Source organism: Carcharodon carcharias, chromosome 2 (assembly GCF_017639515.1).
Source record: "Carcharodon carcharias isolate sCarCar2 chromosome 2, sCarCar2.pri, whole genome shotgun sequence".
In the NCBI taxonomy this organism is placed as follows: Eukaryota; Metazoa; Chordata; class Chondrichthyes; order Lamniformes; family Lamnidae; genus Carcharodon; species Carcharodon carcharias.
In genome coordinates, this window is record NC_054468.1 from 190062668 (window position 1) to 190088709 (window position 26042).

General features: G+C 42.0%; 1 protein-coding gene across 1 annotated transcript in view; it reads left to right on the top strand.

Moving 5' to 3' along the window:
• spata17 (spermatogenesis associated 17) overlaps window positions 1-26042 on the top strand; it is an 84789-nt gene that overhangs the window by 13537 nt on the left and 45210 nt on the right. The window contains exons 3-5 of the mRNA XM_041180596.1: window positions 800-881; window positions 8728-8778; window positions 21934-22037. Of these exons, the coding sequence (XP_041036530.1) occupies window positions 800-881; window positions 8728-8778; window positions 21934-22037 (237 nt within the window). The remainder of the gene's footprint in view (window positions 1-799; window positions 882-8727; window positions 8779-21933; window positions 22038-26042) is intronic.

Here is a 26042-nt window from a genome sequence, read left to right on the forward strand (position 1 = left end):
CCAGAGGGCAGGCTCACCCTCCAGTTAAGGACAGCAGGCTCTCGGAACTGTAGGGCCAGTACGATGCCCTCCAGCTTGGAAGGCAATGAAGCTTGCAGTTTGAGTAAGACATAAAGCACTTCCATTTTGAGGTGTCCTCTCTGCACATTTTAAAATTTCTAAATTAAAAAATGACCTTGGCTGGTGGGCTACTATTGTGAAAGGAACACCCCTCAACAAGGTGGTGGTGTGCAGCTGAAGCCAGGCAAGCAGGGGGTGCCTCAGCCTCCCTGGACCCATGCACACCCTCTCTGTCCCCTTGCCCCCACTCCTAACCCCACCTACCGCTATGAGACTGCCACTAGGCAGCTGGTCTGAACCCTGATTCCTTGATGAACCTGCAGGCCCACTAGAAAATTCCAGTCATCCTCTGACAATTGGCCTTTAAGTGCCTTTAATTCATTACCCACTGCTTGCTGGCAGGTGGTACTTCAGCCACTGATCCTCCTCCAAGAAAATGTCAGCAATGGTGATGGCAAACTGGCATGCTGGCTAGTGACACAAATTTTCACAGCAACTCACCTCTGTGTTTGTCCCCATCTAGGGGTAAAAGTCCTGCCTACAGTGTCACGAAAGCAAGAGTTGCCGTTTGAGCATAGCACTTTGTTGCATTTTTGCAAGACAATTTTGTTCTTGATGTACCATTGCTGCCTTGCATCATGCAAAGCGTGGGGTGTCTCGGAAAATTACCTTTCATATAAAACGTTCAAAATCTTAAATTTTAGATCAAAATTAATGATATAATTTTTTTTTTCAAAAGATACCTGCAGAAAATAGCAATCATCATTCAGAAAACATGGCGAGGATATTGTAGCAGGATGCATTTCAGAACCATGGTGCAGGTAAAAACTTGCATTTTATTACACAGTTCTTATTCATTTAGCTCTTTACAAAGATACATTAAAAAGGAATTATATTTTATGCTCATTAAAGAACACCAACCTTTAATTTTTAGTATGTGAACAGACTTTCAATTTGAATCTGTTAGAACTTTTCCAGAATGTTCAATAGAAATATATGGACACCTGAGCCAAGCTAACATCGCTCTAGACCATAAGTGAGAAATTGGGCCTGGTAATGCCCAGTTTTTTGGCACCACAAGTGCCATTAGGGATCCAAAATGGTGTCTGCAGCATGCACCTGCAATTGTGATGCAAAGTGCTGTGGACGCTATTTTAGTTAAAAAAAAAAGCTATTGCACGCACAAGTTAATGTCCAATAGAAGTATGCAGAAGAGGCAGATAGTGGCATCAGTCAGCATGCAAGGCTCATTTGATGGCAGCACTCTCATTTTGGAGCTCTACACTTCAGCTAGTGGCACTCTCTCAAGCTTGCATTGCTGAACACACGTTAAGCACCAAGAAATAACCTCAGCCACCTACCCCAACTGGCACTATTTAATGGGATCATCAACAACTTGCAGTTTTGTTGCTGGATGATTTCTCAAAACACAGTTTCACAGAGTATTCAACAATAGGTCATTTGGTTCAATCAGCATTTATGCCCATGTCAGCATTTATGCTTCACTTGAATCTCCTCTCCTCCTTCCTCATTCAACTCGATCGACATAATCCTCTAATCCCTTCTCCCTCATGTTTTAATCTAATTTCCCCATAAATACATTGAAAATACGAGTCTCAACTACTCCCTATGGTATCAAATTCTGTATTCCTACCATTCTATTTTGCCCTTCCCCAGAAGTGAAAAATTCTCTGTCTTCTCTATCAAGACTTTTAATTTTAAAGAATTCTTTTAGGTCACCCCTCAGCCATTTATTTTCAAGAGAAAACCTTCCCTAACAGCTTTAACCTTGCAGTTCTGGTATTATCCTTGTAAATCTTTTGCATCCTCTCTAGCGCCTCTATATCTTTTTGGAGGCCTTTTTGAAACCTAGGAATATTACAAATGCTGCATTACCTTTGCCCAAGCTCTGTCTTATTCTCTGGATGATGCTGCAAGTTTGTATACTTTTTCCATAGTCGTTTCAATTTTCAAGTCTATAGGGAGTGGTGTGAAAGGCGCTGACTTATTTCTGATTTCAAGGCTTCTGCACAAGCCAGTTGTTCCCAGACGTGGGTGCACCAGTAGGTCTTCCAAATTGAGGGGAGATCTAATGAAGGTATACAGGATTATGAAAGGTTTAGATAAGGTAGACAAAGAAAAGCTGTTCTCATTAACTGATGGTACAAGGGCTAGAGAGCACAGGTTTAATTTTTTGGGCAAGAGATGCGAGGGGGATATGAGAAAGAACTTTTTTTCACAGCAAGTGGTAATGATCCTATGAGGATGTTGGAAGTGGAGACAATGAACTATTTGAAAAGGAAATTGGTTAGACACTTGAGGGAAATAAACTTGCAGAGCCATAAGGATAAAGCAGGGGAATGGGACTGACTGGAATGATCTACAGAAAGCTGGCATGGACTTGATGGGCCAACTGGCTTCCTCTGAGCCCTAATGACTCGACGAGAAGACAGGCAATGTACCAAGGTGGTTAGTTTAAATTTGTATGCTTGTACACAAGCCGGTTGCTCCCAGATATAGTTGCAATAATTGGTCTTCCTCTTGAAGTTGAACATGACTGAGAGAATGAGTGTAATAGAAGCTCAGACTGTTGTCATGGAAAGTCAGCTTGCCTCCATGCAAGCTCTGACTGCTGATATTATGCCAGTGACGACCCGGCTGCGAAATGCAGCATCTCTACATGGGAGGCTGCTGTCTGGGCAGCTGGCTAATGGACAACAGCAAGGCAACTGGCTGCAGTGTAGGACAAGCTGCTAGAAGAGGATGGAGGGGAGAAGGGCTTCCAGCAGGAAGCCATATCCGTCCAGGGTATTCAGAGAGCAAATCTCCTGCCTGAACCTTAGTGAGAACCAATGTTTGTGATGCCTGCACTTCACTAAAGTTATTGTCACTGGAATTTGCCAACTGCTGTAGCCACAGCTCCAACCTCAGCAAGGCAAACACTGTATTGCCAACATTTGTGAAGCTGACCCATGAACTTTTATGCATCTGGCTCCTTCCAGGATCATGCTGGAGGTATCAGCAACATCTCGGTTTGCAGTTCACTGTTACATGGCTATCTATTCAAAGAAAGAGACTTTGATTTCATGTTATTCTGCCAGAGAAAAATAGATCAAGCACATGGGTTTACCCCCAATCTCCTATGCTCTGAGGAGAACAACGCTAGCTTTTCCAACCTAAGCTTGTAGCTAAAATCCCTCATCCCTTTGAACCATTATGGTCCACCTCCTCTGTACCCTTTCGTGGACCTTTGCACCCTCCCCAAAGTGGTGATTTAACTGAACACAATACCTTAGTTGTGGCCTAACCAGAGTTATCTCAGTAACTACAGGATGGCTGCTGGAAGGCTGCTGACTTTCAGTAGGGGAGTTTGCAGGTGGCCATGGAGGATTTTCTAGAGCAGTTCTGAGTCAGTGAGGACCTGGCTGCGGAATGCAGCATCTCTACATGGGAGGCAGCAGTCTGGGCAGCTGGCTGATAGACAACAGCAAGGCAACTGGCGGAATGGATGGGTTGGGGGCACAAATTCTGTAATTCTGAGAGTGCTAAGCAAGTACCTGCTCTGTGGCACCACTGCCACAACCCAGTGCCTCAGCAATCCTGGCAATCTATTGGAGGACAGATTGCTGGACCACAATGCCACCTTACAAGCTCCCTTTGAATATTGGTATTGACAGTCATAATATCAGCAGTCAGAGCTTGCATGGAGGCAAGCTGACTTTCCATGACAACAGTCTGAGCTTCTATTGCAGCATTGAGACCATTGGCGGCATCCGTCATGGTATACTGCATCATGGTTGGGACCTCAAGTGTGTAAATGGAGTTAGCCCCACTTCCATGCTAGAAAGGATGGACTTCAAGCTCTGCTCAAAACTTTGTGCCAAGTTATTGCCAGACTCCTCCATTCTTCTTGACATTGCCAGTTTTCAGGTATGCTTTCCAATGCAGCAGGTGTTCATTGTGTACACCCATCAGCCTTTTTCTAGATCCTACTCATTGAAGTTCTCCTCTCAGTTTTCTGCAGCAAATCTTTGCAATCTCGTCCTATAGTGAGCTGATACCTGCACTACCCTTGCCCCCTGGATGGTTAATGGTATGTTAATTGCATTGTTAAGATTAAGGACTTCAGGGACACTGGGGCCTGAATTTTTGCAGGGATGGAAAGGCTCTCCAACTCAGCCAAAGTGGCACTGGAGCTCCAATTCCTGAAGTCCTTCCCTGAACCTGGCATCCACCATTTTCTCTTGTTGGGTGGGTGGTGGGGGGGGTGGTGGTTGGTGGCAGTGAAGGAGGTGAATTTTCACATCTGTGGTTCATGGAAGCAACTGCACATATAAAAGTGCAGCTGCCTTCAAGCAGTTGCAATTTTTGTTTGTGGGATAGGCAAAATATGACAAAAAGATCTAAAGCTGCCAGAGTCATTTTGAGAGGTGGGGTGCACTGCTTTGGGACAAGAAAGGTGCCCTTTGGGATTGTTAAAATTAGACATGAATGTGTATACAAAGGGAATAAACTCAAGCTGTCAAAACATTTAAATCCCCAACCCCTTTAAATTTTGAAAATAAAAACAGCCTGCTATGGCTGCTTGGAATTTTACCTTGTCTGTTAACATAAGTCTGAGGGTTATCTTTATAGGATTAGTGCTGCATGACTGATTCCACAACCTATCATTATCAGGTGGGAGTGGGGGGCTATAAATCCACACTTTGATTGAGGCTCCAAGTAGTTATAAAGTTTTTGATGTGGGGCTATGAATATAAATGCTTAGTTTTTAATAAATGATTAAGTAATTGAAGGAATTTTAAAGTGTTGCATTTTTTTTTAATAATGAAGTCGCCAATAGACACTTAGAATATTTTACTTCATCTCAGCATGGCTCCTAAAAACTGCCTATGGTGGATACTGGGGGAATTGGCATGCAGGGTGTAAGGTCAAAGGGTAGTGGTTGGGGGTCATGGGTTGGCATGAGTTGAAATAGAGGCTATAAAAGGCTATAGGGTGGGTATAGTTTGGCATGGAGGATATGAAGGGCCATTGGGGGTAGGCAGAATGGAGAGTACCAGGAGCCATAGGTATGGGTAGAGGGGCATAGGTTGGTGTGGTGGGTATGAGAGGTCATGGGGGAGGTGGGTGGGGTGCATGAGTTGGCATGGATGGCGCATGGGGAGTGTTTGGGTGGTGTGAGGGGTGAAGGCTAGTGCTCTGTTTTTGGTTTTATTCTTTTTACAGCTGGGATGATGTCCCAGAGCATGAGGCAGGCCTTGAAAATAGCCCACCTTGGCACCCAATAGCCCCTGTAGCTACCTCCACACTCTTTTTCTGGGGCAGAAGGCCTGAGTCCAGTTGTCACCTCCACCCCCTGATCCCCTTGAACGAAAATATGGTTGGGGCACTTTTTCCCAAGTTGGGCTTGCAAAGTTGGGAAATTTTTCTGACTTGGCACTCTTGACTCAGGAGGGAAAATTCAGCCCTGGCTGTTGGCTATCAAGGGGGTAGACATATGTAATGTTGCATCCTGTAAACAAATCTAGTGTTTAGGAAAAAGATTGGTGTCTGTTTTCCTACTTCACCATCTGACTTCTGAATGACTTAACAGATGCAACACATTTGTGCCTGGTATCTGATCATGTGCAGACCCTGCCTCTGTGCTATCCTCTAAGACAGGCACAGTGCCTCTATCTGAACTGGTGGCTGCAAGCATGAAATATAAAGTATACGTCTTCATCATCATGATCTTGCCCCACTGCCTGGACACTTTGCACTTTCTGGGCATTTGAAAAGTAAAAAGTCACAGGACAAGGCTCTGGTGAGGGGATGGTAGGGGGCTAAAGTAAGAGGAACATGCAAAATCTGCAGCTTGTAGTTCAGAAGAGATTCTGGGATGAGGGAGAGTGGGATGTGAGGGAGAAGATTAAATATGAGAATGCCATCATTTTCATTGTATCAATCCCACTGCTGGCCAAGCTTCAGCAGTGGATCCTCCAGTAATGTTGCCCCTGTTTCCTTTATGTAGATTAGAGGATGGAGGCATGCCTCTTTCCCCCCTCCCTCCCCCCTAGTTAGTTCCTGCTGCCTCTGGTATGTGCGACCTTCTCCTACAAGGGAAAAGGAAGTGCATCTTTGAGTGTCATTCAATATGTTTGGGCAGTGTGCCTCTCATAGTTTAGTAGTAGCTGGAAGTGTGTGCAAGCTATGAGATATGAGGCTTGCAACAGTGCTATGTATGTGAAGTGAGGTGAAGCATATGAATATTAGCTCTGAGTTCTAATTGTCAGAGGTTGTTGTTGTGTGTGAGATGGCTGTTTTGTGATTTTGAATGATGACTGAGTCTCGTGGTGCAGATTTGGTATTTGAAGAAGCATTGACTGACCTTGCCCACTTGCGTATAATCGTTAAACTTATTGTGACTTTGCATCTAGGTCCTACTTGCCATGGTCCTGGCATTGACTTCCACATCTATTTGCTCCCACTCGCTTCTTACTGCATGACTGCAGGGCTTCCTAACCCCCTATGGATACAGGATATCCCTCCTTTCCACCTCCCAGACAAAGTCCTCCAGCATTAGGAAACCTCAGTTTCCATGTTCAGCTATTCTCCTGCCTTTCCTGCTCATGTGTACCTAGCTCACAAAGGATTCCCACAATGTGGGGGTGATGGTGGCATACTAGAAAATGTCATTGGACTGGTAAGCTAGAGGCCTAAGCTAATGCTCTGGGGACATGAGTTCAAATCCCACCATGGCAGCTGGTGGAATTTAAATTCAATTAATAAAATTTGGAATTGAAAGCTAATTTGATTGTTGCAAAAACCATCCAGTTCACTAATGTCCTTTAGAGAAGGAAATCTGTCATCCTTACCTGGTCAAGTCTACATGATACTCCACATACAAAGAAATGTGGTTGACTCTCAATTGGCCTCTGAAAGGGCCCAGTAAGCCATCCAGTTCAAGGGCAGTTAGGACTGGGCGACAAATGCTGGCCTTTCCCATCAAAGAAAAGAAAGGGGAAAAAAAAACCTGCTCCAGCCACAATGTACCTCCCCTTTAAGAGGTACAAGCTAACTTTAAGTAGTGCTAGCAAGTTGTTAGTTTTGTACCCCTGCTGATGCATGCAGCCAGCGAATAACACAGTTAGCATTAATTGCATGCATAAATCATGATCATGAGAAAGCTATACAAAGAAGCTGTGCAGCCTGCATTGCAGCAAATTGTGCATCATGATCCTCGGACCTGTTTTTTTGCAGGCTGTCCAAGTTAGCCCTCTATCTCTAGCGAAGATTTTTGTGAATTTTGTGCTCATTAAACAAGAAAGGAAGAATCCCAAGATGATCCTAAGCACTTCACAGCCAATGAATTAATTTAGAAAGGTAGCCCAAATAAAGAGTTAGAACATGGGCAATGCAGGTTCGATTCACAGTACATTGCATCAACAATACCCTAAACTCAGAATTGCATCCAAGCCCCAGCCCCATGTAATATCCTGACAATTTCTGCACCAGTCATGCTAATGAACCTTAATAGTTGAGAGGGCAATTTTCTGCTCACCTGTGTTTGGTTTTGTCAGCATGTAAGTTTTATAGCATAAAGTAACTAACAGGATAGTGGTATGATGTCCCATTGCAAAAGTCTTCAAGTCACCTCATGAGTAGTTAATTGGCAAAATACTTACCCAGAAAGCATATTTAGACTGACACTTTGGATTGTCTGTTTCATCAGGACTTACATTCAATGCATCCTAATTTGGACTTTTACAATGCAAAACATAAGAAACAAAACATTTTTTTAAAAGTCAGTCAATGTTTTTGAACTTGAACCTTGTTTTCAAATTAACTCCTTTGTTTAAAAAATGAACCTTTAAAACAATTGGATAATGAGAAGTAGAATATGTATGCAGAAAATGCATCAAAATAAACAAAAGGAATGCTGCTTAATTCAGGTTAAAATATAAATTTTATGAATCTTTAACATATATGGCTAACAACTGTATCTTAATTGCATATATTCTTGGTAAATACTACTCAAACGTTTTCCTGCTGCTTTCAACAGATTACATGTTAACATGGACTGAGTGGTTGAAATGTTGCAAATGTTACGATACAAAAAATTTATGTCAAATGATATGAAATTCATGGGACCCTCAATTGTCCTCATGAGGCTAAGTTTATAGTATTTTGTACCCATGGTTAGAAGGCATAATTTTCACTCTTAAGTACAGATATTCTTGAAGGATGGAAGGTAAAAAGCTTTGTTTCTTTGAAATTTTAATTCAACCAGACATTGTGAAATGTAAATTTTATGCTACAGTGAAACTCTTTTTAAAAGACCTTATGCCTCAAACTCTACAATACAGATTGCCATCAGCACTTGAGGATATTTTGTCTTTTGTAATTCTGGCCTTAGTAGAGTAACATTGATCATAAAACTCAGTGCAGATCTTTTCATGATGATTTATCTCCAACAGCATGTAATTTGAATATAGTATGTTTTAATGGTTAAGTTTGCATTATACATAAAACGATAGCTGTCTTTTGAATGTACAATTGGAGTTTTTCTGTCTGTGACCGCATTTCTTATTATGTATTATTTATAAAGATTCTTAACTTTTATATGTCAAATTTGAGCTATATCTTTCTGTAACTACAGTCTGTGCTATCTTCTTTAATTCACAGAGAGCATATTTTATTATGAAGATGAATTTCTACAATGAAATGGCTGTCAGGGTAAATAAATCTCCCTCATTATTCAAGAAATGATGGCATCAAAATGTGCTCTAAATATGCTTTTATGCTGTATTTGGTAATCTAAATCAGAAGCAAAGTGAGTATCCATCTGGAGAAGTGCCAAATTCTTTCACTTAATATAGTTTGGACAAAGGAATTCAATTTGTTGTATAAATTGCTCAAGAAGTGTAGTTCTACTTAGAAAAACGGTTTTAAATGTAGCATAATTTTAACAATATGCATGATTAAGCTTTAATGTTACAGGTATATGTTATCTGTTATTCCATGCTTTGTCACTATTATGCCATCTTGTGGGTAACAAAAACAATAGATATTGATTTGAATTTTGCAACTTTAGAAAAATACGTGTTGTTTATTTTAAGACCACTTAATTTATTGTCATTGCGTGCACCACTAGATAAAACCAGATTGGTAAGAACATTAATATTTACCCTGAAAGGTGGCACAGCTGGGTTTATCGGTGAATGAAATATTAAATGGGTCTTTAAAAAATCAACCCAGATCACAGTTACTGACATCCGAAGTAAAATACAATTACTCAGGGATCTTGATTATGAAACAATGAAATAGTGTACTAACATTGTACACAGCAGAATGTTAGAATGCAGTTTTGACTTGCATTTCTTCATTTCACAAGGCTTTGGTGTAACCTGAACTGACTGGGTTTAAGCATGGAGCACAGTTAAAAGTAGGACAGAAAGAAAGTCAGAAAACAAGCCATGTATAGCAATTGAGTCTGACGTGAGAGCATAATTGGTAGAGGCCTGGAAGCAGGATGCTTTCCATCTTGGTTGCACAGACAGAAATAGGTAAAGAAAATTAAGATGAAAGCTAATAAATTGTATAATGTTACAGGAGCTGACATTTAATTCAATTGTTTTAATGTGGCTTTGAATTTATGAAACAGTTACGGAGGTATACGTAAACCTTGTGCAAAGGAGCAAACTGAAGAACAATTTTGTATTTTGTAAAAAAAACAAAGTATCAGTAAACAAACTTTATAAAAGTTAATCTTTTGAGTGCTTTTATACGATGTTATGTGCTATTTGTGTACCTTCCTCTGTAGTACTTCCTGAACAATCATTGATTTGATCTTCTGTAGTCTTTGGGTGCCCAATTCATATATGTAGCAATGCGTCTAGCTCTACGAAGACCAGCCTGGCTTTCCTGGGACAGGATGCAGTGCAGTGTTCTCAGGATATGGATGCATATAAGTATGTCCACTGCACATGAACATGTGACATCAGGACTGCAGCAAATTAACATGGTCCAACTGGCTGATGTGATGGCAGTTCCTAAATTTGGACAGTGCAGGTCCTGGCAATGCTTGTGTTGTATACTCTTGCACCAGGCATAGGGCTTCAACCTGGTGAAGCTATAACACAGGACTACTTGCATGGCAAAAAGCATAACCAGCAAGTGATAGACAGAGCTAAGCGATCCCACAACCAACAGATCAGATCTAAGCTCTGCAATCCTGCCACATTCAGTCATGAATGGTGATGGACAATTAAACAACTCACTGGAAGAGGAGGCTCCACAAATATCCCCATCGTCAATGATGGAGGAGCTCAGCACATCAGTGCAAAAGATAAGGCTGAAGCATTTGCAACAATCTTCAGCCAGAAGTGCCAAGTGGATGATCCATCTTGGCCTCCTTCGGAGGTCTCCAACATCACAGATGCCAATCGATCCACTCCAATCAAGAAATGGCTGTAGGCATTGTATAGTGCAAAGGCCCTGACAATATTCTGGCAATAGCACTGAAGACTTGTGCCCTTAGCCAAGCTATTCCAGTACAGCTACAACACTGGCATCTATCTGGCTATGTGGATAATTGCCCAGGTGTGTCCTGTAAAAGAACCAATCCCACCCAGCCAATTATCGCCCTGTCAGTCTACTCTCGATCATTAGTAAAGAAATGGAAGGAGTCATCAACAGTGCTATCAAGCAACACTTACGTTGCAACAGCCTGCTCACTGGCACCCAGTTTGGGTTCCACTGGAGCCACTCAGCTCCTGACCTCTTATCAGCCTTGATTCAAACATGGACAAAAGAGCTGAACTCCAAAGGTGAGGCGAGAGTGACTGCCCTTGACATCAAAGCCACATTTGACCAAGTGTGGCATCAATGAGCCATAGCAAAACTGGAGTCAGTGGGAATCAGGGAAAACTCTCCACTGGTTGGAGTCATACCTAGTGCAAAGGAAGATGGCTATGGTTGTTGGGGGTGAATCATCTCAGTTCCAGGACATCACTGCAGGAGTTCCTCAGGGTAGTGTCCTTGGCCCAACCATCTTCAGATGTTTCATCAATGACCTTCCTTCCATCATACGGTCAGAAGTGGGGATATTCACTGATGATTACACAATGTTCAACACTATTTGCAACTCCTCAGATACTGAAGCAGTCAGTGTCTAAATTCAACAAGACCTGGACAATATCTAGGCTTAGGCTGACAAGTGGCAATTAACATTCATGCCACACAAGTGCCAGGCAATGACCATCTCCAACAAGAGAGAATCTAACAATTGCCCCTTGACACTCAATGACATTACCATCACCGAATCCCTCACTGTCAACATCCTTGGGGTTACCATTGACCAGAAATTGAACTGGACTGGCCATATAAATACTGTGGCTCCAAGAGCAGGTCAGAGACTAGGACTCCTGCGATGAGTAACTCACCTCCTGACTCCCCAAAGCGTGTCCACCATCTACAAGGCTCAAGTCAGGAGTGTGATGGAATACTTCCTGGCTGAGTGCAGCTCCCACAACGCTCAAGAAGCTTGACACTGTCCAGGACAAAGCAGCCTGCTTGATTGGCACCACATCCACAAACATTCACTCCCTCCACCACTGATGCACAGTGGCAGCAGTGTGTACCATCTACAAGATGTACTGCAGGAACTTATCAAGGCTCCTTAGACAGCACCTTCCAAACCTACGACCACTACCACCTAGAGGGTCAAGGGCAGCAGATAGGTGGGAACACATCACCTGTAAGTTCCCCTCCAAGTTATTCACTATCCTGACTTGGAAATATATTGCCGTTCTTTCACTGCCACTGGGTCAAAATCCTGGAACTCCCTCCCTAACAGTACTGTGGGTGTACCTACACCACATGGGCTGCAGCTGTTCAAGAAGGCAGCTCAGCACCTTCTCAAAGGCAGTTAGGGATAGGAAATAAATGCTGGCTTTGCCAGCAAAGCCCACATCCCATAAATGAATAATAAAAAAAGCATGAAGCAGTAAGATGTGCCCTGCAGTAGAATTACTTAAAGGGTCACTCTGATTGTAGATAAGGTAACATTTGGAACTTATTCTACTTCTTCGTGTCTCAGGGTATTCTGGAGTTTGTTTTGAAGATGTTTTGGTGAGTTCTTGCATTTGCGTTTGCAAGTGTTTTGCCACATCTTCACAGGGATGGCAGAGGAGTAAGTGACTTGTCCAAACAAAAGCTACAGCAGACGTAGGGCAACAGTGCCGTGCCTCTGGTTTTGCAGGATGACAGGGAGATGGAGCAGAGGCTCTGGGGAGGGCAAGCTGCATGCCATGCCCTCTGCCATGTTGTACTCTGCTTATGAGATCCCAGAATCACTGAGCAGAATGGATGCCAGGCACACCTTGCCCTTTGGACCAGTGTAGAACAGCCTAACTAGGTGTCCTCAAGGACACTGTAAAAGTAAGTTTTTGGGTTTTTCTTTACCTAAGATTTCTTGGGTCCAGGAGGAGCATGAATACTCTTCCTGACCTCAAGAAAACCTTCAGGCCTGCAGCCAGCTTTTCAGTGTCTCTCTCCAAATGCCCTCCATCCTCTCTCGAGGCCTAACTTCTGGCTTGGTGCTCAAGGATATTCTCCTTCCCAGTGTTGAGCTGCCAATGACCTTCTTTCCTGTTTTGGGTGAAAATTGCGGCTATATTGTTTACCTGAAATATACCAAATTGCTGTCATGTCAAAACTGATCAAGAAATTAATATAGCTGAACAAAATCAATTGAGAATATTTGCCATGGTACATGAAGTGTCATTTTGTGTGGACTGAATAATCTATTATTTATGTTCAGAGCTTTCTGTGAGCCATAATGTGATTGCTTTGCAAGCAGCATCAAAGGTTCAAGGCAAAGATGCTGTTAGCCACTACTTTTGCATTGATGCACAGAAGTTTTGGGTACACAACAATGTAAAACTAAGTCAGAAGTTAAGTTGGTGATTTGACCCCTGAGCGACAGTTTGAGGCTAGCTTGCACAGTTTAGTCTTCAATTTAATGCAAAATCTCCTTAATGTTAAGAAAAAGTGGATCTTCTCACCAGTGCTCTCATAACTTTAATGAATTGTCTTTCTGGTTGTAGTATTCTGCATATTCATGCAAATAGTCATGTGCAGATGTTTCACCTGGGTGGGGAGAGTGTAATGTACAGCAAAGTGCACCTGGCAGTAAAACTTCGATTTGCCAGCTGGGCTATATTGTAAGATGTGTAGATAACCTTAGAATTCAATTCCAAAGATCCATATTTGGATTTCAGGCTTGACTGACATTTGAACGTCTCTGCATGGAGAATGTTTTACTTGATTTTGCCTGTGCCACCCAATTATATACTTGATGGAAATCTTGTTTTTAGAAGAGAGCGTGAAGAAGATAAAGCTAGGTAGGGAAACTATCTCACCTGTCAGCTCTTCTAACATGCCAGCAGATGTTAAGCATAGGCAAGTCCTTGGATTTCAGCTCTTCTGTCTAATGCAGGAAAGTGTGAAGTTGTATAAACCTCAAGCATATTTATGAGATAAATAGGGTGAGGATTCCCTATGCTGAAAGTTCTGATTCCACTGGTTTGGTGCAGCCCTGGCATATTGCTAGAGACTTTATGCCAATTGAGTTGAGGCATACTGGCTTCCAGTAAGTGAAAATTGTCTGACCAGTGAGTTCCAGGCTAGGAAAATGGGCAGTTGACATTGGGCACTTGTGCTTCTAGTCTCATGGAGTAAATCCACACTGGAGATGCACCTGTTAAAATGCTGGTACCTTCCAGTTGCATGCAATTACGGTGCCTTTGCCACAAACTCTGGTGGGGCCAGTGATGGAAGGGCAATGTTAGTCGCAATCCTAATGTAACTGCCAAAATTGCATCCTGAGGAATTTTGTCCCTTAATATCCTTTAATTTTGGTATATTGCATATTGACTCAGTGGCATTTTGTAACTCAATTTTTATTTTTACAATTGGAAATACCAGTTTCATAGATTAAATGTCATTTCAGTTGTAAGGCATTGAGTTGGTTGGCTTTAGACTGACATTACTTAATGTGGAATCTGCATAATTGATTAGATGATTCTAAAGGTCACTTACACCTGACTTTTGGAGTGGGATATGCTTTGCTGTTGAGAAGATGTTATCTGCTGAGCACACATTTGCTTCCATTGAAATTTTCCAACTAGTATTAATCAATGAAAATTATTTTGGCATACAAATAAGGGGTCAGAACTAAATAGCAAAACGTGCCTCGAGTAATGCTGGAACAAATTGAGTTTTCAGACATCTATGTTTGAAAGAATCAAAAATACCTATTTAATTTATTTAATTATATCTATTTCCAAACTTACTAAAATAATTTTTGTTCAGTATTACAGAAAGAAAAGTTGAGTTTATTGATAAATCTGCAAATGGGTTACAATATCATTTGTGTTATTGTTCATTTGACAGCTATGTTATAACTTATATGATATCACATTTGCCCTTTAAGAACTAAAAGCATTGCTTTACCAACATTTTTTAAAAGTATAACCAGACTAGAGTGAATCAGAAAAATCATTCAGTCAGACTCTCATTAGAAACACACAAGATTTTTTAATGCAAAGTTTCACACCACTGAATGTTAGAACAAATGTTACATTTCTGAATTGCCCTTTTCACTAAACATTTAGATAACATTCTGGTACTTCAGATATCTTAGCTCCCTTATTTCAGATTACTGTCATGGTTAAGCCTTATCTCTCAACTTTCTCAAGATTGTTTTAAGTCGGCCTGATTTCCAACATTCATAACATAACTTGGATTTGAGTAGAGATTCCTTTTTAAAAATTACCTCATACCTGGATGTCTTCAGCAACAACAACTTGTATCTGTATAGCACCTTTAACATTAATGAAACTTCCCAAAGCGCTTTACAGGAACATTATACAACAAAGTATGACACTGAGCCACATAGGAGAATTAGGACAAATGACCAAAAGCTTCGGAGTGTCTTACTTGAGGAAAGCGAAGTAGAAAGGCCGAGAGGTATAGGGAGGGTATTGCAGAGCTTGGGGCCTAATCAACTGAAGGCGGAGCCATAAATGGTGGAAAGACTAAAATCTGGAAGGCATAGGAAGACAGAATTGGAGGAGTGTAGGTATCTCAGAGGGTTTTGGGGCTAGAGGAGATTACAGGAATAAGGAGGGGTAAGGCTATGTAGGGATTTTAAAATCAAAATGTTGCTTGACAAGGATCCAAGGTAGGTCAGCAAGCACAAGGGTGATAGGGCAACAGGACTTTCTATGGGGAGAATTTTCCTTATGTCGGGCGGGCAGGTCGGGAGTGGGTGTGGATGGGTGCGGAGCCAATCGCCGCCCGCGATCGGCTGCGCACCACCATTTCACATGGGCAGGCCAATTACAGCCCGCCCAGGGTGATGCATGGCCGATAGCGCTCAGCACTACCTGTGCGGGCAGGGGGAGGTGTGAGAGTCAGGGCCTGTACTCTTTTGCACATGCGCACGAAAGAGCGCAGAAATCTCCCTGAGGCACGAAGCTGCCTCAGGGAGATTAAGTACATAATAAAAAGTTCTGAAATAATAAACTTCTACTTTTAGACATTATTTAGACATGTCCCCTCGTAGCAGTGTCACGTGAGCTGGGACATGTTTACGAATTGGGCAAAAATTATTTATTTATATAATAAAATCTTCAGGAAACCTCATCCTGCCCGTGGATGAGGTTTTCTGAAAAACACGAAGGCCACTTGGACTCTTCGCCTGCCTGCCAACCTTAACGTTTGACGGGCAGCTTTGGTAAGTACTTTAATTGGTTTTCTAATGATGTTAAGAGGCCGTTGACAGTTCGACAGGTGCACAGCCGTCTCTGGTGCGCACCTGCCATACGTAATTTCTAAATGACGTGTGCTGACGTCGGGACGCACGCCAGGGAAGATTGCTACCCTGGCCTTTTACTGTCACCTGGAGTCCTGCTGAAGGATCTGAGGGGCTGCAGTGAGGTGACCTTTCCCAAGAATGGGAGGAAGAGGACAAACTTTCCAATCGAACACATCTGGTTGGAAGTGGCCAAGCAAGCCAGCAGTAGAAGTGTGCTCCCTCCAACCTCAGGACAGTATATCAAGAGAATTCAGGATCTCAGGAGGTTGGGAAATACGGAGTGCCATAACAGTCAGGAGTAGGGGCTTGTTCCTAGAGTCCCTAGATCCTATTTGTGCAATGTCTCGAGGTTGGAGGGAGCACATTCCTACTGTCAAGTATTGAACCGTGACTTGCCCAACAATTTCCTGCAAAGCACACCTAAGCTCAACACATGTTGCAATTCCATTCATTCCTTCTGGTGCATATGCCTCATATCCTAATCTGAGCAACCAAAACACAAACTCATTCTATTGCCCTCTCACACCCATGCGTCATGGTCACCTTCCACAGATGTTGACCTTCCCTTCTCTCAGGCATTGGCGATACATATCCACCTACTCCCCTAGGAAGGTCTTGTTCCAGGGCATCAGCCTTCTGAGATACAGGTGCTCGGACTTGTTGAGAGAGCTTATCTCTGCCTGTAAGCCCTGTGTACTGGCTTTTGCCACCTTTCTGTTAGATATCAGTGTTCATCCCCTCAGCCCTGTGGAGGGGCATGTGACTGAGGAAATACAAACTTCCCCTAGAACTGTCAATGGCAACCCCAATATCAGAAGATATGCATGGAGGGATTGTGACCTCACCCTAACTTGAACCTCATCCTGACTATGAGAACATTACATTGGCCCATTTTTATGTTGGAGATTTAAATTTGCCATGAATAAAACAGAGATTTTGTGATTCCTGACCCCATTCCTGAATCTAAGAGGACACAAAAATCTGATCCATGCAGTACAAAACCAAGGAAATTATGGCGAAATTTTATAGAACACTGGTACAGCCTCAAATAGTTTCCAATTATGGGCACCACACTTTAAGAAGGATGTGAAGGCTTTAGAGAGGGTGCAGATAAGATGGACGAGAATGGTTCCGGGGATGCGGGACTTCCATTATGAAGTTACAGAAGTTAGGATTGTTGAGAGGAGATTTGAAAGAGATTTTCAGGGATCTAGACAGAATAGGTAGAAAATATTCCCATTGGCAGAAGGGTTGAAGATCGGAGGAGACAGATTTAAATTAATTGGCAAAAAAATTCAAAGGAGGCATCAGGAAAAACCATCTTCGCAGTGAGTGTTTATGACCTGAATGCATTGCCTGAAAGGGAGCTGGAAGTAGATTTAATTGTGCCTTTCAAATGGGAAATTTTTCAGGGAGAAGAATTTGCGGGTCAATGGGGAAAGAACAGGAGAGTGGCATCAGCTGAGTTGGCTCAGGCAGAGAGCCTGCATGGACTGAGTGGCTTCCTTCTTGCTGTAACCATTCGATAATTCTATTGCCTTACTGCGCCCCTGCCTCAGCTCATCATCCATCTCTTTATTAACTCGAGGTTTGACTTTTTCGACGCACTTCTGACCAGCCTCCCACTTTCTACCCTCTGTAAACTAGAGGTCAACCTAAATTCTGCTGCCCATGCCTCAACTCAGACCAAGTCCTGTTCATCCACCACCTGTCTACTTGACCTACATTGGCAACTGTTTTGCAACACCTCGATTTTAAAACTTTCATGTGAAATCCTTTCACAACCTCCTCTCTACTGATCTATAATTGGCTCCAGCCCGAAAACCCTCCAAGATATCTGCGCTCCTCTAATTCTGACCTCTTGAGCATGGCTGATTGCAATCGTTCCACCATTTCTGACAATGGCAACAGATTAATTAGTAATTTATTTCATTTCGGTTTATGGGCAATTTACAACGCCCAGATTAACTGATACATTTGCCTGCAATAACTACAGTGATAATACTTCAAAGAAATACTTCATGGGTTGTGAAGCACTTCAGGGTATACTGAGATATTGAAAGGTGTGTTTCAATTGCAAATACTTTCTCTTCTCTTTTATATGCCTTTATTGTAGTTAAGTTACTTCTTGTAGAGGAGCAAACAAATAATTTGCAATTCTTGTGTTAAACTATACTGGAATTAATTACACTGCCTATCCAATATACCCAGTGACGATGGTGGGGACAGAGTCTGGTGGCTTGTCCACAGAGACGAGAAGGAAGTCAAACCTTAAAAGTTGGGGGAGAATTTGGAGCCGGCCAGATGGTGAAAACTTACAATGATGCTTGTGGAGTGGACCACCGTTCCTCTTTCAATCGACAACTAACAGCAGAATTCTAAGTCCCCTCGGCCTTACTTTTCTTTGTAAAATCCCTCTACCCCTAACACTTATCACTATGGCCGGGATTTTCCACGCCCGCTGGTGTTGGACACGTTCAATGACGATATGGCGCGATTGGTTTCACGACAGCGTGAAACCAATTCGCAATCGTCTGCTCAGCCCACCAACGGCGAGCCACAATTCCTGCCGTCTGGAACCTCATTGTAATACATCTGCATATTGTTATTAGGCCAGCCCGTCAGAATCATTCCCCCCAACCCCCAGCTGGATCGTGTATCCCATCAACATGTTTCACAACAGCACACAAAAGGTGTACACTTGATGGGCTGCACTTCAAGGGTAACTCGGAGGTGAGTACACAGTAACGATGTGCAGTGCTCGCCAAAGTCACCTGTTGGACTTCAAGCTTCAGGAGCATTGAGGGGTGGGGAGTTAAGGGCAGCCCTACTGTTAAGGTGACTTGTGCGGAGGGGGTAAGGGCTGCCTTGCGGTTGAGGCGTCTTGCTGGGGAGGGGGTGGGGGGTTAGGGTGGGCGAGGGAAGCGGGAACCTGTATGAAGTGACCATTCCTCTGCAGTTAAGACAGTTCAAGTGCACCATTGATGTGATTGGAGTGAGGCTTCTAGCTTATCTGCCCATTCAAGCAATACAGAGGCATCAAAGTGCCAACAAGTGCTCCAAAGCTTTTCACCCCATGCCTGGCTCAGACTGCCAAGTCATGAACGTTTTAGTGAACTGCAGAACAGTTAGATGACTGTACTTTGTACAATCTCCTTGCTGAAGCTGGCCATGGAGGAGTCACTGCTGGCAGCACACTCAGCCCCCTGCAATGTCAGCATCTCGGTTTGGACCAGTCTCCCCCATGGTTCAAGCGAACAGTGCAGCCTTGCAGCGCGGGTTAGGAGTATGCCTGAGCTGAGAGCACAGCGTGCAGTGCAGTGGGCAAAGCTGCCACCAATCGGTAGGGTGGGGTGGTTGATGTAGTTCACCACATGTTGTGACGGAGTTCTGAGCACCACGTGTGTGCAGCCGATCGCACCCTGCATCCGTGGGAAACCCGAGATCTGGGCGAATCCAATCGTCCTTCCACCTTGGCTAATCTGGTCCCGGGCGAAATGCACAAAGTTGTGTACCCTCACAAAGATGGCATCCATGCCCTCACGGGGCGGAGGTGGGTGGGTATCGGGCAGCCATACAACACACTACTCTCTGGTCATCCAAGTGGTGGTCAGCATTCTCCGGGAAGCTTTAAGGGGCCTTCACACTTAACCCAGGACAGGCTCTTAGTGCACCCATGCTAACCACATGTCTCTCTCTTTTATCCTGCAGGAGGAGTACATCACGATCATGGTGATGTCTAGCCTGGTGAATTAGCTGTATGCCTGATGGTCTACAGAGAGCAAAAACGATGAAGGTGAGAGCGACTGAGACTCCTGGCCGCACAGAGGCAGGAGCAGCAACCTCAGGAAGGAGGAGTGGCTGGGGCTCCTGCACATGCCGCCGAAGAGCCACAGCGAGCCATTGCTGGTTAGCGCCTAGCAACACCCAGGGTCTATAGACGCTGCCTGTCATCCCTGCAGATGACCGAGAACCAATGTCACTGAAGACTCTGCATGTTGGTCACATCTGCCAGTTCTGCGGGTTTTGGCGCCACGGGGAAATGGAGAGCATACACTGCCAGTGGCTGTGAAAGTGATCGCGGTACTCAATTTGTACGCCAGTGGATCTGTTCAGGGCTCCACAGTGACCTCTGTGGGATCTTACAAGCCTCCACCCACAAATGCATCCATGAGGTCATGGATGCCATCTTTGCAAGGGCACACACAGCTTTGTGCATTTCACCCGGGACCAGAGTAGCCAAGGTGGAAGAACGATTGGATTCGCCCAGATCTCGGGCTTCCCACAGATGCAGGGTGCGATCGACTGCACTCACGTGGTGCTCAGATCTCCGTCGCAACACACAGCGACACATCAGCCACAAATGATTCCATTTGGTGAGTGTGCAACCACCAGAAATGCACATGCAGGTGTGCGCATGATTTCCAGGTGTGCCTGCAAAAAGGAGAGATAATTAGTGCATGGCATTGGCCTGTGAAACAGAACACATCACTCACAGCATGGTTGTCTGATGGGTGTTGCACTGCTGGACCATCACTTGGTAGAGCACTGCCGACCTCACTGTCAGGACAGGACAGGACTGATCCAGATCATCGCAGCCAGCTGGATGGCTCTATTTTTAAAGTCCATGAGGATCTTGATTTCAGGCATTCCTCCACCGTTCTGCAGTCTCTCCCTGATGTTGTGTTCCAACTTGCCCTACATAAATAGAGCTGGAGAAAGTGTAAGCAGGATACCTGCCAGGCCAGATGATGTGTATCTGGCATGTGCAGGTTGTGAGTGGTCCCATCGATGGCATGAAGACAATGATGGCGAGTGTGAGAGAGCGAATGGTGATGTCCCTTGAACCAGCAATGAGTGAGGGCCCTGTGGATGTGTGATGGGTTTGAGAGTGAGAGCTGGGAGTGGTGAGAAGAGTGACTTACCCTGATGGAACAGAGTAGATCATTGATCCTCTTGCGGCAGTGAGTGGCTGCCCTCTTTTGAAGGGTGTTGGTGCTGACCACTGCTGCCACCGCCTCCCAAGCCTGGTTGGTCGTGCTGCTGCCCATCCTGTGGCCAGAGCAGGGGCCGAGGACATCTCGGTGGGTCTCCACAGCATCCAAAAGGGCTGGAAACACTAAAATGTGTGCATATGACTGGACTTTAAATATGACGCCTGGCGTGATGAAGCGGCAAGGTGACATCAGGCAGGCGAATGATAGTCTGTTCGCCATGGAAACAGCATGCTTCCTGGGAATGTATAAATAACGTGGCGGGTTTGGGCCAATATGGCATGCTGGCGGGTGAAACGTCGTTTTACCCACCCACTACCGCATTTAGTGCAAACCTGGGAATGTTCTCAAAGTTCAACGTTTGAATCACCTTTCCAACTCGTGCTATTCTTTGGCAATTACTCCTTTATTTCTTTTATGTATTCTTTTTATTTTCCCACTTTGTACCTTGGGATGTTTTCTACATTAAAAATGTGATGCAAATACAAGTAGCTATTGTTTTGTTAAAGTTATGGAATGTGATGACATTTAAGAAGCCAACTCTGGACTAAAACTTGGGCAAAAAATGGTCAACTCTTGTTATGGGGCTTGCCCCGTGAATTATTGCAAATCGCTACTACACTGTGCTAGCAGTGGGAGCTTGGGAGGAAGGAGCAGAAGGAAATCAGAGTGGTCACGTGGAATTATAGAAGTCTGTGTCGATTATCCCAGGTTGCAAATGCTGCATGGCATGGGAAGTCTGTACTGTGCTAGCAGTGGGAGTTTGGGAGGAAGGGGCAGAAGGAAATCAGAGTGGTCACATGGAATTATAGAAGTCTGTGGTCGATTATCCCAGGTTGCAAATGCTGCATGGCATGGGAAGTCCGTAGAAAGGAAAAAGAAACTTTAAAAAATTTTATGGATATTAATATGGTATGAAACCTGCTGCTGCGTTGAAAGCCATAAACTGAACTTGTATGTTAATTCTTTAAGCACATAGGGCAATAACTCACACATTCTTAATTACATTGCCAGATCCAGAAAAGTTGGCGTGGATATTATGTTCGAAAGTACATCCATAATTACTATGACATGCAAAAGTATTTCAAAGGTCTCAGCATGAAAAATCAGATTGTGAGGTAAGCTTTTGCATTTAAAAATTTAATCCCATGGTCATGATTTATTTTTCATCTGTGCTTGTTTAGAGATTTAAGTAACGACTAAAGATCTGAAGTATGCAAAGTAATATGAGAATTGAAAATGGATACATTTTACAAAAGGTTATAACCATATAAGATTTGAAATGATAATGTGTAAATGTCAAAAGATGTATGATTAATGAGACATTCACAACAAGGTTTTGGTACAGTTTGGCTTCTGGTTGTTTTGTCTATTTTTTAGTTTCAAGTCCCACCTTAGAATCACTGCTGATGCCACTAACAAGATACAATGCTCACCTCCCCATTGAATTAGTGATTATTTGCACCAAAGGGTGTGATACTGAGCCACATAAACCAGGAAATTTCCAGAACTAGTCGAGATCAGTGCTGAATTAGCATATCTTAACCATGGAAGTATTGAAAACACTTGAGGCTAGACAGGGAGAAAGAAAATTATGTGGGGTTTCTACTTGTGCAAGGTCATTCTGTGTGGATGCTGGAGGGGGACTGTTATGTATGTTGCATTGTATGTTGACACTCATTGTCTGAGATAAAAACAAATAATGTTCTCTTAACTAAGATACCAAAGGTCTGCTCACACCTGCACATATTCCAACTTACGTCAGTAGCCCAGAATTTGCTGAAAAGTTTTGGTGTAATTACGCGCACTTATTTTTTCAGATAAAATAGGTGTGTGACTGTTTTACGCCAGTTTTATACGGAAGCATCATTACTCATAAATTTCCTCGATCATTTGCACACTTCCAAGATATGTCTGCTAAAATTCTTGGCCACCTATTTAAATAACTGCCGTCTTTGCAAAACACAGGCTTACACAAGTTTCCTGGATTTATGAGAATAATGTTCTAATGTTCTACACCCAAAACGTAGGTGTAGTACAGCCAGATGTCACCTGATTTCAACATAACTGAGTTTTCTAGAGTTCAACAGCAATTTTCTTGATTAATTATGGTACCAGTTTTACTAAGTGTTGTCGGTCTCAAGTGTAGCAAAATCTTTTGGACCCACTCCGTCCAATGTATTTAGACGGACCAAATAGCTGAAATGGTCTTGCCAATGGGTAAATCCCTGTTCTGCATAATATTGGAAGTGGAACAACTGAGATGAGAGGTTCTGAGAATGAGTCATCATGGCAGCAGAGCGCAGCCCACTCGCTATTGACCCTATTGGAAATGTTGCAGTTGTGCCTGTTTTATGTTGTTTTTCATTTGGAAATACACAACGAGATCTGCAGGAAGTTTAGGCATGCATTCCAGCGGGCAAGACTGGTGCAGAAACTAGCATAAATTTTGATATAATCTCTACATAAATGTAATCCAGGAAATTCCTCAACAGTCCCAGAGTTAATGGCAGAAAACTGGGTAAAATTCCTTGATGACATTCACAAAGCTTACAAGAAAAACATTTTGTTTATGTGGCATATGTCTAATTAAAGAGAGAATACATTTTTTATAAATTTAATATACTTTGAAGTAGTGTTAAATTATGCGACATTTATGGCATCACACAATGTAAGATGAAATGGGCTGTATAATGGATGCAGAACAAGTTACCTTGGTGGATGACTGCACGTAGTGCTGTTTAGAAGACTATCACATTAGCGATAAACCGTGAAATTTAACAGACAATATAGTACAATTTTCAGTAACATTCTGTTGGGAAAAGGAAACCACTAATTTTCAGTGTGAGCTGTTTATATCAACGACACTTACCTGAACATTGTATTACCATCTATGTACAGTACTTAATATGTCTTCAAATTAAGACTTGTGTTGCTACAGTGATAAATTGATCTGATTAATTTAAAGGCTGAGTATGCAATTGGTAAGCTTGTACACTTCTAACCTCCAGCTAGATGTGCAAAAAATAGACCCATGTTTGGATCAAACAAATGATATCATGAAATTAAAAATTAGCTGCCCTGTTGCTGAGTCATGACATTAATAAAACATTATTAGCTTGAAGCTCAAAAGCTGCTGTTATTTATTGCAAAAGTCAAAGCAAACATTTTATTCATGTGCACAATCTTGAAATACTCTTTCTTTTAAATTGCTCCTGATTTATTCTGGAGGGGACCTGACTTGAGAATACTAAAAGTAACATAGTAATTGCATCATACAAGACTGTTGCTCTTAGTCAATTCCACGGATGGAAATATTGCAGTGTCCATCTTCTGATCATTCAACTTTCCTGCAAAATTACTTAATGAAGTTAGGAGACCCAAGTTCACTATCATAATTTTGTAATGCAGTTTTGTACAATATACAATTTATCACTTGTCAAGCAGACAGTTTTAGTTTATATATTTAATAAGGGCATCCTTTAGTATGGGTAATTAGGACTGAACAGTTTGCATATTTACTAAATGCAGAATGTCATTGCCACCACGGCCTATTGCCTACATGAATTATTTCTCTATCTGTGTTAAACAGCTGTGCAATTATTACTGCCATAATCAGATAATTTCCCCTATGTAAGTTTTCTCTTGTGAGGCAATTAATTTAACCCTCTAAAGTTAAACAGAATCTTTACATAAACACATATTTGTGTGTGATTGGGGATGGACGACTCTAGTACAAATTTAAATATGAGTTAAGTTGCATATTTTTATAGATACAATTTAGATACCAAAGATTCATTTGCATATATTTACCTAAACAAACAAAATTGCATCTTTAAAAATCTGATATTTAGTGTTGAGATCTTTAAAATTGTTTTAAAATTGAGTATTTATTTTGAAAGATTAAATATTTAATAAATTACAGCTTATTTACGAAATTCCAGTTTAATTAAATTTGATTAGAATATTTTAGTAATGCTATTTTAATTAGATTAAAATATGCTGTATGATATAGCTCGAACCACTTTTAAGCAATGAAAATTGGTATTTAAATCTTTTGAGGGCAACTGTGCAGAATATTTAAATTTAAATATTAGATTAAGCATTACAAAAGTATTATATTTTTCTAATATATATTAAGAGCAAGCTACACTGCATAAATTATCTATATCTTTTTATGTCCATTTTTGATAATATTTATCAGAATTAAAATTTTCTGGCAGTTTAAAACAATCTTTTGTGCTTTTGAACAACTTGCAATATTTTATTTTATTTGAGTGGGAATTTATAATAATTTTGCATTAAATGTAAATTAAATGAATATGTTTTGTTGGATAGATATAACGTCAAATATTTTCACAGCAGAACTGAAGGGCACACAGAACATATGTAATTAAAATTGTAAACTTAGTTAAAATTGTGTTTCACACACAGGGATAAAACATTTAATTATGAGAATTTGATAAAATCATAATGGGTATTATGTAATCTGTTTACTTGACAAAGTGTTCTATTAAATATCCTCAGATCAATCTGCTGTTCTTTTGTTTAATTTTATGTTTTGGCATGTGAGAAAGGTTTTTTTTTCTTGTCCCTCTTGATATTGACAGCGATGACGAATCCTTTCTTGGCTAAAGTATAATCCATTTTTTTTCTTGTATTTCATTTACATGAATATTATTTTAGTATAATTAATAGTTTTCTGTGATGGATTAACTATTAAGAAATGTTTTCTTTAAGGATACAGAGGTGACTAATGTTACAAACACCTTAGATCTAGCATTGGACAGATCGAATGAGGTTTGTTGGGCACCGCACAATGCAAGAGACACAGAGATTCTTTCATTGAAAATAAATTTGTTTGGCAAATCTACTTAGCAGTTAATAATGGGTTTGAGATGTAGGTCAGGAAAGGTCATGTTTCCAGGATGCAGTACAGTAGAAAAGGTGTGAGTACAACTTTTTGATCTCTAAGGCCTGAAAAACTATACAGAAACATAATAGGCTATTATTTAATTTATTTCATCATAATAAATAATTTCAGAAGCAGGATTGTAAAATTGGGTCATGCTGCTGTCGGTAATTCATCTATTGTGCAGTTTAGCCTAATGTTGATTAAAAAA